General features: G+C 42.2%; 1 protein-coding gene across 5 annotated transcripts in view; it reads left to right on the plus strand.

Annotated features, from left to right (window-relative positions):
• The first annotated feature begins 2,265 nt into the window (after positions 1–2,265).
• Positions 2,266–12,904, plus strand: part of kcnj13 (potassium inwardly rectifying channel subfamily J member 13) — an 18,344-nt gene continuing 7,705 nt past the window's right edge. For 4 of the 5 annotated variants that reach the window (XM_088381966.1, XM_088381967.1, XM_088381964.1 and 1 more), the window contains exon 1: positions 2,470–4,530. In XM_088381966.1, the coding sequence (XP_088238092.1) occupies positions 4,476–4,530 (55 nt within the window). In that variant the 5' untranslated portion in view covers positions 2,470–4,475. Of the gene's footprint in view, positions 2,447–2,469; positions 4,531–12,904 lie in introns of those variants that run through there. The other variant, XM_088381969.1, reaches the window with a different exon arrangement.

A 12,904-nucleotide genomic window follows, 5' to 3' on the forward strand; every position in this document is an offset into this window, starting at 1 on the left:
CTTTTGTATTTGATGTGCATGTTTTGTAAACCTGAGTTTTGTCCCCACGGGGGTCACGGGCATGCTAGAGCGTATCCCAGAAGTCATCGGGCAGTAGGCAGGGGACACCCTGAACCGGTTGCCAGCCAATCGCAGGGCACACAGAGACTAACCATCCATAACTGGCACTCACATCTTGGGGCAATTTGGAGTGCTCAATCGGCCATCCCATGTTTTTGGGATGTGGGAGGAAACCGGAGTGCCCGGCGAAAACCCACGTGGGCATGGGAGAACATGCAAACTCCACGCAGGGAGTGTCGGAGGTGGAATCGAACCCGCACCCACCTAACTGTGAGCCAGTGCGTCACCGTGCCGCCCATTTTCACAAAACTAGTGCAATGTAAAACAACATGACACAAGCCTTGGTGTTGACACACATTAGGAAATGGGCAAATCATAAAATGTGATGTTTTACTTTCATAATTTATTCATAATTTCACACTTAATGGGTGTGCAGAAAACTTCCTACCTTATGTTTCCTTTAAAATTGGAAAAGAAAGCAATATTAGCTATGTGTTTAGAGATGCTCTAAATTGCTAAGGTCACTGTTTCAGATAGCTCTAACAGACTGGCCCAGGATAGTGAATCCTCTTGCAGCACATGATAAACATGTGACCACTTTACAGTATGATGCTTTCACTACCTCATTATTAAGGTCATACCGCACATTATACATGAACTATTTAGCATAAAATTAATGGAGCTGGTAGACAAGATTGCTTTGTGTTTGTTAAACAGATTGACTGTAAATGTGTTCACTCAACTGTCTAAAATGTTATTGAGTTAATGTTGGTTATTGTCCTTTCACAGAAGCATACTCTGAGCTCGAGCACACATGCTTTTGAAGACTGATCTAGTGTGTTTACTCAAGTTGAGTATATGTTTTTTTGTTGTTGCCACTCGATCTATTTGATCATTTGAATCACATCTGTTGGAGGAGGTAAAATATGCAGGATAGTGGTCATCAAGGACTGCCCAGTAACACTCAGATAATAAGTTGTAAATGAACTTGTAAACGAAAATGTACAATTGCATTCTTACTGATGGTATGTGGATTTCGAGCTTCTCCCATGCTTATAGGTACAACTGTATACCTCACACTGGCAAATTCTGACCAGAAAAATAGAAAATAATAATAAGAAATAATACAACACTCCAGAGAAATCAAAGTTAAATCTTGTCAAGTTTGGTGCTCTTTGCAAGTGGCAACGCAAGATGGCCGCCAGTAGCTTCACGAGTGAGCGGCCTTGTTTGTCCTTTTTGTGCATCTATGGCTGACAGTGACCCAACTTTTCTCCACTACTGAATAAATTCCTGCACAAGGGTTTTAATTAAAGCGATTTTTAATTGACACCCCTCCTTGTCAATCACTTCAGTTCATAAAGACAATGATTGTGGTTAGGTTAGTTTTTGTGCTTTTAACAGTCGCTATGACTAAATGGCATTTGCTTTGTCTCGTAACACCATCCATCCATCCATTTTCTATACCGTTTGTCCCCACGGGGGTCACCAGTTCTGCTTAAAGTTCTGAAAATTAATCGTTGCTTTGGTAAATGCTAGTAATTATAATTGTTAAAAATGTGTTTGTTTTCAGCCTCACCACCAAGAATTTGGTTTGGCATAATCTTATCGGTTTTATAATGCCATAAAATATATCAATTCTAAACATTATTTCTGTATGTTTTATGTCAGAGGCACCCTATTTTTCCTTGCCCTTTTGGGAGCTTAAGATCAAAGTCAGGGGATGCTTTGAGAATAATTGTCAATTTTTGGCTATGTGAAGCCCTTTGAGACTGTCTGTATAGTTAGGGCTATACAAATAAACTTAACTTGACTTGAGTTGACTATGCAGTGACGTGCGGTGAGGTTCATGACTGGGGAGGCACTGACAAATGTTGATTAACACCTACACAGAAGCAATAGTGGGAAAAGGAATGATTGTGAATGAAGTATGAGTACCTAATAATGCGTACTTTAGTACTGATGTGATGTGTAAAATAATCACGCCTTAAGACAATTTGAATCCTAACACAATGAACAACTATGTTTAAAAATCTGATATATTAAGGTGATGAAGGAATAGCATTTTGATATTATTACATTTACATACTACTACATTTGATATTTCCCCGAGTGGGACAAATAAAGCAATATGGCTTGTCTTTTAATATGATGTCATGAAAGCAGAAATGGTATACTATTAAAATTGGAAAAAACCATAAATTAGGTCGAAATTAGGCCAAGAAAGACAAAATCATGACGCATTAACCATAATGGTTAAGGACACCGCATGCCGCCTACCTGCAGAAATATGGTTATTTATTGATCTGCATACCAGATTATTGACCGGAGTCACTCAGAAGCAAGTTATCAACTGTAAACTGTGCTAGTTGACCAACATGAGGTGGTAAGGCTGATATTTTTCTTTCCATTACTCCGTTTATTTTCTTGTTTTTCTTCCCAAGTATTTGTCATGCATACAAAGTTCTTGGGGGTCGGATCAATAAATTCACCCCTCCCCCTATGAACTGCATGTCATAATGTAAAATGGGCCAGAGAAGGACAGGTTGGGACTTTATTTGGTATCATTATTTGTTGTAATGTGAATTGGACACTGCTTTACACTTGAATTTAGGTTAGGTTTTGCATTTTAAATGTTAATCATAAAAACTTTTTAAAAGATTTTTTTGCCGATTCAAATTTTCTTTACAATGCTTAATGCATATGCCCGAATGTTTTCTAGAGTAGATTATTGTAGAGAATTTTTGTTACTTGACTTCCACTTCAACAAATGAGAGATTGTTTTTACGTTTTACCACAGGAATGTTCATCAGTATGAATACTTTCCTAACTTCTTTGTGTGCTTTTTATTAAAACAAAGTATTATTTTTATTTGTGTATCATTTATCATGCTATCATCTCACTGGTCCACTTGACATCAAATAGGGCAACATGACCTTTAACGCCAACTAGTTTGACACCTGTGCACGAGACCACAAAATTACTTAAAATCCCCTGAACTTTTTCGTGTTGTTGTCATTCTGAATGTAACATATGTACTGTGCAAAAGAAAATCTTCAAGGAAAATTCTATATAAATGTGGAAAAAGAACTGGCTAAAGAGATCAGTGTTTAGCTGTGCAGTCTGATAAGTTTGGAGCTCCCTGCAGATGAAAGACACATTCCTACTCTGCATGTTGCTGTGTTCCTCAGACAGATTTCCAGCTGGGAACTGCTCTAATCACCTGGCAACAATATTGACATAGAAATAGAAACTCTGGAGAGGACAAGACTCCAGGTCTCTGCCTTTTACACATGCATCTGGCTGTCTGAGTTCATGTACACACTGTAGGAGGAAAGACACATTACATGTATATTATGGAAAATTCTGGAATAATTTATATATTGTAACAGGTGCAAGACCCAATACTTGTTAACCACACAAATAACTCGCTAATATGGTGGCTTTTTTATTGGCGTTGGTGTTTTGTACATACACACGTCACGTTTAATGCAGGATTTGGACCCAGAAGCAGACAGTAGTAATGAGTGGAAAACCCAAAAGTATTTATGTACAAAATTTCAAAGTAACAACAGAGAGCAGACCTGGACGCCAAAAGCATAGATGGCAAAACGTTCTGGCAAAGTGTAACTGAGTCACTCAAGTTTATATATAGAAAATTATGTATCTAATCCTATGTGAACAAATAAACTAAGTCACTAACATAATCAATGATCGTCTGTGCGACCAATAAAGGGCCAAAGCCACTAACATAATCAAGGACCGACAGTCATAAAGGACAAAGCCAGTAACATAATCAAGGACCGACAGTCATCAAGGACCAACAGTCATAAAGGACCAACAGTCATAACAGTAACCTCTCCTCAACTGGCACCACCTGAACTCAAGTATATACAGAGAAAATTATGTATCTACTCCTATGTGAACAAATAACAAAATCATCACTAACATAATCAATGATCGTCTATGTCAGTTGTTCTCAAATGGGGGTACGCGTACTCCAGGGGGTACGTGAGATTTTACAAAAATATATACCGGTATTAAAACAAAAAAACAAAAACAGAACAGTAAGCCTGATTGTCTTGAATTAGTTATATAAAGTTTGATGAAATACAAATGTATATTTTGTATTCAGTATTCAATTTTAATCCTTAATAAACGGACTTTCCACAAACCAATAGCAGTCACCTGCGGCTGCCTTGATGACGCACTGTAACATGGAGATGTGGCTAAAGCGTAGCAGCGATGCTGCTGTTGAAAACACGGACAAACAAGTAAAAATGAAGGCAAAACCAGAGCCGACGAAGTACCGACAGTACATGGAAGACTATTGTTTGATGGGATTTACGTCCACAAGTTGTAACCCACCCAAAGCGCTGTGCTTTTTTTGAGGGGAGAAATTAGCCAACGCTAGCATGAAGCCGGCACATCTCCAGCGGCATCTCACCACAAAACACGGATGCCATGTTGGTAAGCCACCGCAGTTCTTCAGAAGGAAACTTTCTGACTTCAAGTCATCCCAAGACACAATGCAAAAAGCCTCCACTACATCAGCCAAAGCCCTGAAGGCTTCTTATGCGGTTTCTTTGCTCGTAGCTAAAGCCCAAAAACTGTTCACCATAGCTTCATGTTTCTCACTAAAATGTAGTATGATTGCAAAAGACTCATTCAAGCTTCAACACTGTTCAATGCTTGTTCAATGCTTGTCAAATCAAAATCAAATGTTCAATGCAACAATTCAATTTTGAGAGGAAAAAAGTTTCTTTTTTTTATCCCAAAAGAGGTAAAGTTGATTATTTTTTATGAGCAAATCTTTATTTTTTATTAAGTTATCAATTTATTTTGTAAACAAGATATTATTTATTTATAATTAAGTTAATTTATTTTTGTTAACACATTTTTAGTTATATATATTTTTATTTCCTTGCAAGAGATTATTACAAGAAATATTAATATAAATTAGCAGTGTTCTGCATACAGTATTTGAGTTTTGAAAGGGTTTATGCCTTCTTGGTGGTTACTGTTTACTGTTTATCGTTTTTGTTTCTATATGCAATGTTTGAAACATAAATGTGTCTGTCAGGTACACCGCTACAAGTTGTTTAACTTTAATAAATCAAACACTGATGGGACGATCCTGTACCTCTTTCTTTTTGACCAGAAATGTGTTGCGCTGGTCAGGGGATACTTGGCTGAAAAAATATTTGAAAGGGGGTACATCACTGAAAAAAGTTTGAGAACCACTGGTCTATGTGACCAATAAAGGTCAAAAGTCACTAACATAATCAAGGACCGACAGTCATAACAGTAGCCCTCCCCCTCCACTGGCATTACCTGGTGCCTTACCAGGCTTATGAGGGAATTCACAGTAGAAGTCCTGGAGACGGAAAGGGTCGAGGATAAGGGACCTCAATGTCCAGGAGGGTTCCTCGGGACTGTAACCCTACCAGTCAACCAAATACTGAAATACCGGAAACGTACAGCCAAAATCTTGGGGAGAATTTAAGCAGGGTGAACGTCAATGACTAGTGGTGGGGTAGGGGGCTCAGAAAGAGGGCTGAGGGGACTAGAGGAGACCGGCTTCAGGAGAGAAATGGGGTGGACCCGTAGGTCACTGTTGGAGAGCCAAAACATCTGCCTGGAGCAGTAGGATCGACATCTGTCAGCCAGTTGACGGTTGCACTGGGCTGTGCAGGACACTGCAGCGCTTGCATATCTCCAGATGGTGTGACATCGTCGAAGATGAGCACTGACAGAGAACAGTGACTTCGTGTTCCTGGGAGGGGAAAAATGGAGGCTGATATCCATAGGCGACCATGAAAGGAGACATGCCCGTGGAAGAGGAAGTGAGGGAATTGTGGGAATATTTGACCCAAAGAAGGTGTTTACTCTAAGGGGCTGGATGGTAGGCCAAAACAGACCTTAGCGCAGACTCCAGGTCCTGATTGTCTCTCTCTGACTGTTCATTGGTTTGGGGATGATAACCAGAAGACAGGCTAAAGCAGGCGTCGGGAACCTATGGCTCGCGAGCCAGATATGGCTCTTTTGGTGACGTTATTAAAAGGAATACATTAGTACACTCAAAAAATCGTTGGCCTTAATTAAAATACATGCATTTAATTGTATCTAGCCTATCGTTTTTTTTTTTTAAATCGTATGGTTCTCATGAGAAGTTATTTGTAAAATATGGGCATGTATCGCTCTGTCCGCCAAAAAGGTTCCTGACCCCTGGGGTAGAGGATGCCCCCTGAGCCCTATAGAAAGCTTGCCATACCTGGGAAGTGAACTGGGGACCCTGGTCAGAAACAATGTCAATGGGGATGCGATGAAGCTTGAAGACATGATCCATCATTATGTCAGCAGTCTCAATGGCGGAGGAAAGTTTGGGCAATGGAACGAAATGAACCATCTTGGCGAATCTGTCAACCATGGTCAATATGACCATGTTTCCATCTGAGGGAGGCAGACCAGTGATGAAATCAGTCAACAGTGAGAGGTTGTAGTAGACCCGTGGGGCGATGGTGAGAGTACTTCCCCCGAGAGCAAACCAGACAGGTGGGGACAAACTCCCTGGCGTCTATTTTTGTCTCATCAGACCACATGACCTGATGTGATCTGATGAGACAAAAATAGAACTTTTTGGTTTAAACCACTCGTTGTGTTTGGAGGAAGAAGGATGATGAGTACAACCCCAAGAACACCATCCCAACTGTGAAGCATGGTGGTGGAAAAATCATTCTTTGGGGATGCTTTTCTGCAAAGGGAACACGACGACTGCACCGTATTCAGGGAAGGATGGATGGGGCCATGTATCATGAGATCTTGGCCAACAACCTCCTTCCCTCAGTAAGATCATTGAAGATGGGTCGCAGCTGGGTCTTCCAGCATGACAACGACCCAAAACACGTAGCCAGGGCAACTAAGGAGTGGCTCCGTAGGAAACATCTCAAGGTCCTGGAATGACCTAGCCAGTCTCCAGACCTGAATCCAATAGAGAATCTTGGGAGGGAGCTTAAAGTCCATGTGGCCCAGCGACAGCACCAAAACCTGAAGGCTCTGGAGAAGATCTGTATGAAGGAGTGGGCCAAAATCCCTGCTGCAGTGTGTGCAAACCTGGTCAAGAACTACAGGAAACGTCTGATCTCTGTAATAGCAAAAAAAGGTTTCTGCACCAAATATTAAGTTCAGTTTTTCTGCTGTATCAAATACATGCAATAAAATGGAAATTAATTACAGTGGAGCCTCGGTTTTCGACCACAATCCATTCCAGAAGGCTGTTCGAGAAGTGAATCGTTCGAATTCTTAATCATGTTTTCCCCTTACAAATAATGGAAAAGAATTAATCCGTTCCAAGCAAAAAAAAAAAAAACTTTTTTAAGCATTTTTTTCATTTGCGCATTTTTGTCCTATCGTGCAACTGCAGCGCACCGCCGAACGCGCAACCGTAGCGCGTCGCCGAACGCGCAACCGTAGCGCGTCGCCGACCGCGCAACTGCACCGCGCTGGTCGCATTGTTGGGACAGAGCCGTCGCTGAAATTTAGAAAATATTTTCAAAGTTCTGATGTACTTTCCAAGATTTAAGTGGACCTCAGTGCGCAGGGAGCTCAATTTTGTCCGATCGTGCAACTGCAGCGCACCGTCGAACGCCCAACCGTAGCGCGCCGCCGACCGCGCAACTACACCGCGCTGGTCGCATTATTGTGACAGAGCCGTCGCTAAAATTTAGAAAATATGTTTAAAGTCCAAATGGACTTTCCAAAATTTAAGTAGACCTCAGTGCGCAGGGAGCTTAATTTAGTCCGATCGCGCAACTGCAGCGCGCCTGGCGCTCACTGTCGCATTGCTTTAGGAGGGTCTTTGTGTTTTAGGATGGCTTTACTGCTTCCATTTGCTTCCTTTGGAGGTAGGATCAGAGTTGATGCAATCCTCAGAGTAACGAGAATGTAATAACGAAAGGAGTCAGTTAGCATGCGGGTCCTCTCGGCTCATCTCGCGAGGTTTGACAACCGAATTTCGTCCGACATCCAAAGCAAAAGAATCTCAAATTTTTTGTTCGAATACCGATTTGTTTGAGAATCGGGACGTTCGAAAACCGAGGCTCCACTGTATTTAAAAATCATACAATTCACAGTTGAAGATTAAAGATTCAAGAGTTTTTATTCGCCATGTTTGAGCGTGCCAAACAAGGAATTTGACTTCGGTACATCACAGCCTCTGTTCAACATTTAGGTGACCAACAACACTCAGGACATGTGAAAAATGACAAATATTCTCAAACATTCCCTGATCATAAACTCCCAGGAGGGCAAGGAAAAACCTCAAAACTCCAACTAGGGGAAATGAGAAACCTTGAGAAGAGACCACAGATGGGATGGTCCCTCTTCCAGGATGACCAGGCTGCAATGGATGCAGAGAGGACACAGTACAAACAATTCAAAAAAGGTGTGGAGAGCAGGATGTTATTGCACAGCAATGACTCTGAGACTCTAAGAATGGTGTGAGTTCATCAGAGCAACAGCCTGGGGGAAGAAGCTGTCTCTGTGTCTGCTGGTTTTGGCGTACAGAGCTCTATAATGCCGTCCGGAGGGGAGTTGTTCAAACAGACTGCAACCTGGGTGAGAAAGGTCTGTAGAGATGTTACTTGCACGTTTCCTGGTCCTGGACAAGTACAAGTCTTGGATAGATGGGAGGTTGATTCCAATTATCTTTTCTGCATTCCTGATTGTCCGTTGCAATCTGTGCTTGTCTTGTTTGGAGGCCGATCCAAACCAGACAGTGATGGAGGTGCAGAGGACAGACTGGATGATGGCAGTGTAGAAGGTCTTCAGCAGCTCCCGCGGCAGGTTGAACTTCTTGAGCTGTCTCAGGAAGTACAGCCTCTGCTGGGCCTTCTTCCGGACAGAGTCTATGTGGCCGGTCCATTTCAGGTCCCGAGAGATTGTGGTTCCCAGGAACTTGAAGGTGTCTGTGGAGAGAATAGTATTACTGCGGATAGCAGAGATGGGACCGAGTCACACATGTGGAAGTCTCAAGTAAGTCTCAAGTCTTAACTTTCAAGTCTCAAGTAAGTCCCAAGTCATTTTTTTTTCCTGGGCAAGTCAAGTCAAGTCCTTAAATAGGTCAAGTCAAGTCCAAGTCAAGTCCTTAAATAGGTCAAGTCCAAGTCAAGTCACCTTATTATTGCAATTTTACCCGCAGAATCTGATCTTAGTCGTAAAAAGACAAGATATCAGTAACTTTAAGTTACCATCATTGTCCAACGTGTCTAACCTGTTTAAAAAATATGACAATAATTTGGATTTGCACTGTAATTACTTATATTCAGTCAAATACACCATGGAATCAAACAAAAAAAGAAATTACCTCATACAATGATTTATTGACAGCTCAATCCAAACAAATGAACGTCTGCTGACAGTGTCTGACATATTTGAGTTGCAAATATGAAAAAATAATCTGAAAAAAATCTGAAAGAAGAAACACAAAGAGCATTTGAAACATTTTATGTTTCATCCATAGCAGGGGTGCCCAATACGTCGATCGCGATCGACCGGTCGATCGCCTAGCCACTACTGGTCGATCGCGTGACATTAAAATGTGTTTGTTTTTTTCCGCACTTAACGCGTGCGCAATCAACGGCGCTAACAGCACAACACTAACGCTCGCGAGTTCCCTCCAATTGTCAGATCCCTGTTTTTTCTCTTAAACTTAAGAAAGGGTATAAAAAGGGCAGCCGGACATAGTAAAAAGATTTTAAATAAGTATCACTTTCATAGGGAATGGGAGGACTTTTTTTCACGTTATATATATATATATATATATATATATATATATATATATACATAGTTCCATGTGTGATCATTTGGACTTCTGATTACGTCAGCCATATATATATATATATATATATATATATATATATATAAAACTTTTTCCTCACCCCCCGTGGGTGGTATCTTTTTCCCTTCAAGCTCGGGTCCTCTACCAGAGGCCTGGGAGCTTGAGGGTTCTACGCAGTATCTTTGCTGTTCCTAGTACTGCACTTTTCTGGACTGAGATGTCAGATGTTTTTCCTGGGATCTGTTTGAGCCACTCCTCCAGTTTGGGGGTTACTGCCCCTAGTGCTCCAATGACCACAGGTACCACTGAAGTCTTAACTCTCCAGGTCTTCTCCAGCTCTTCTCTGAGCCCTTGATATTTCTCAAGTTTCTCATGTTCTTTTTTCCTAATGTTACCATCATTTGGGATGGCTATGTCAACCACAACGGCTTTCCTCTGCTCTTTGTCCACCACCACAATGTCCGGTTGGTTCGCCATTACCATTCTGTCTGTCTGGATCTGGAAGTCCCAGAGGATCTTGGCTTGGTCATTCTCTACCACCTTTGGAGGTGTTTCCCACTTGGATCTTGGGACTTCCAGTCCATACTCTGCACAGATGTTCCTGTACACTATTCCAGCTACTTGGTTATGGCGCTCCATGTATGCTTTACCTGCCAGCATCTTACACCCTGCAGTTATGTGCTGGATTGTCTCAGGACCTTCTTTGCACAATCTACACCTGGGGTCTTGTCTGGTGTGGTAGATTTGGGCCTCTATTGCTCTGGTGCTCAAGGCCTGTTCTTGTGCAGCCAGGATCAGTGCCTCTGTGCTGTCCTTCAGACCAGCTCTTTCTAGCCATTGGTAGGATTTCTGGATATCAGCTACTTCAGCTATGTTTCGGTGGTACATCCCATGTAGGGGCTTGTCCTCCCATGATGGTCCCTTCAGCACCTCATCTTCCTTTGATGCCCATTGTCTGAGACATTCACTGAGCACGTGATCCGTTGGGGCCTTATCCCTGATGTACTTATGGATCTTGGATGTTTCATCTGGGATAGTGGCTCTCACGCTCGCTAGTCCTCGGCCTCCTTCTTTACGGCTAGTGTACAGTCTCAGGGTGCTGGACTTGGGATGGAACCCTCCATGCATGGTTAGGAGCTTCCGTGTCTTGATATCTGTGGTCTGTATATCTTCCTTTGGCCACCGTATGATTCCTGCAGGGTATCTGATTACTGGTAGGGCGTAGCTGTTAATGGCTAGGGACTTGTTCTTGCCATTGAGCTGACTTCTTAGGACTTGCCTTACTCGATGGAGGTATTTGGCTGTGGCTGCTTTCCTTGTTTCCTCGTCAAGGTTGCCATTTGCCTGTGGAATTCCAAGGTATTTGTAGCTGTCCTCAATGTCTGCTATTGTTCCTTCTGGGAGTGAGACCCCCTCTGTGTGGATTACCTTTCCTCTTTTAGTCACCATGCGGCCACATTTCTCAAGTCCGAATGACATTCCGATGTCAGAGCTGTAGATCCTGGTAGTGTGGATCAGGGAGTCAATGTCACGCTCGTTCTTAGCGTACAGCTTTATGTCATCCATGTAGAGGAGGTGGCTGATGGTGGCCCCATTCCTGAGTTGGTATCCATAGCCCGTCTTGTTGATTATTTGGCTGAGGGGGTTCAGTCCTATACAGAACAGCATTGGGGACAGAGCGTCTCCTTGGTATATACCACATTTGATGGTCACGTGTGCAAGTGGCTTGCCATTGGCTTCAAGTGTGGTTTTCCACTGTTTCATCGAGTTGGCGATGAAGGTTCTCAGAGTCCCATTGATGTTGTACAGCCTCAAGCATTCAGTGATCCAAGTATGTGGCATTGAGTCATATGCTTTCTTGTAATCAATCCAGGCAGTGCTCAGGTTGGTACGTCTAGTTCTGCAGTCTTGGGTGACTGTTCTATCCACCAGGAGTTGATGTTTTGCTCCTCTGGTATTTTTACCAATCCCTTTCTGAGCAGTGCTCATGTATTGATCCATGTGCCTGCTGATCTTATCTGATATTATGCCAGACATCAGCTTCCATGTTGTGGAGAGGCAGGTGATTGGCCGGTAGTTGGATGGGACTGTACCCTTTGATGGATCCTTCTGGATCAGGATCGTACGCCCTTGGGTTAGCCATTCAGGGTGAGTCCCATCCCTTAGCAGCTGGTTCATTTGTGCTGCCAGGCGCTCATGGAGAGTTGTAAGTTTCTTGAGCCAGTAGCTGTGGATCATGTCAGGGCCTGGTGCTGTCCAGTTTTTCATTCTCTTCTTTTTCATATATATATATATATATATATATATATATATATATATATATATATATATATATATATATATATATATATATATAATACATTATTTTTTTAGTGGGTAGATCTTAGTGACTTGGTCATTTCAAAAGTAGCTCGCGAGCTGAAAATGTTTGGGCACCCCTGATCTATAACATCTGGAGACACCAGAGCTCTATAAACTTCAATTTTCAACATTGTCAGAAATGTTTTTGTTGCATATCTCGCACTGTGCTTTTTGCCGTCATAAAAGTAATTGCGATAGCCAAAAGTGATGACTCGCGGTACCGCTCCCGCTGACATGTTTGCGCATGTCTGATATAAAGGGGCGTGATTCTCCAATAAACACATTCGGTAGGTAGAGAGGGCACGACTGATTGATTTACAGGGTAGTGATCCAATCATGACAACGCCATTCTCAGCCTGCGCTCCTACCGTGTATAGATATTATTTTTTTAAATGTATTATTAATTTTATATTCAAACTGAAAACATAAACTAAATAACACTGAAGTCATTCAAGTCATCGTGTCTCATGTCAAGTCAAGTCCCCAGTCTTTAACTTCCAAGTTCAAGTCGAGTTTTTTCATTTTTTGTCAAGTCAAGTCACAAGTCATCAAAACAGCGACTCAAGTCGACTCGAGTCCAAGTCACAGTGACTCGAGTCCCCATCTCTGGCAGATAGTGAGGGGTGAAAGTGGTGAAGGGTCTCC

This window comes from Syngnathus floridae, chromosome 7 (genome assembly GCF_059516105.1).
Source record: "Syngnathus floridae isolate MCC-2025c chromosome 7, RoL_Sflo_1.0, whole genome shotgun sequence".
NCBI lineage: Eukaryota > Metazoa > Chordata > Actinopteri > Syngnathiformes > Syngnathidae > Syngnathus > Syngnathus floridae.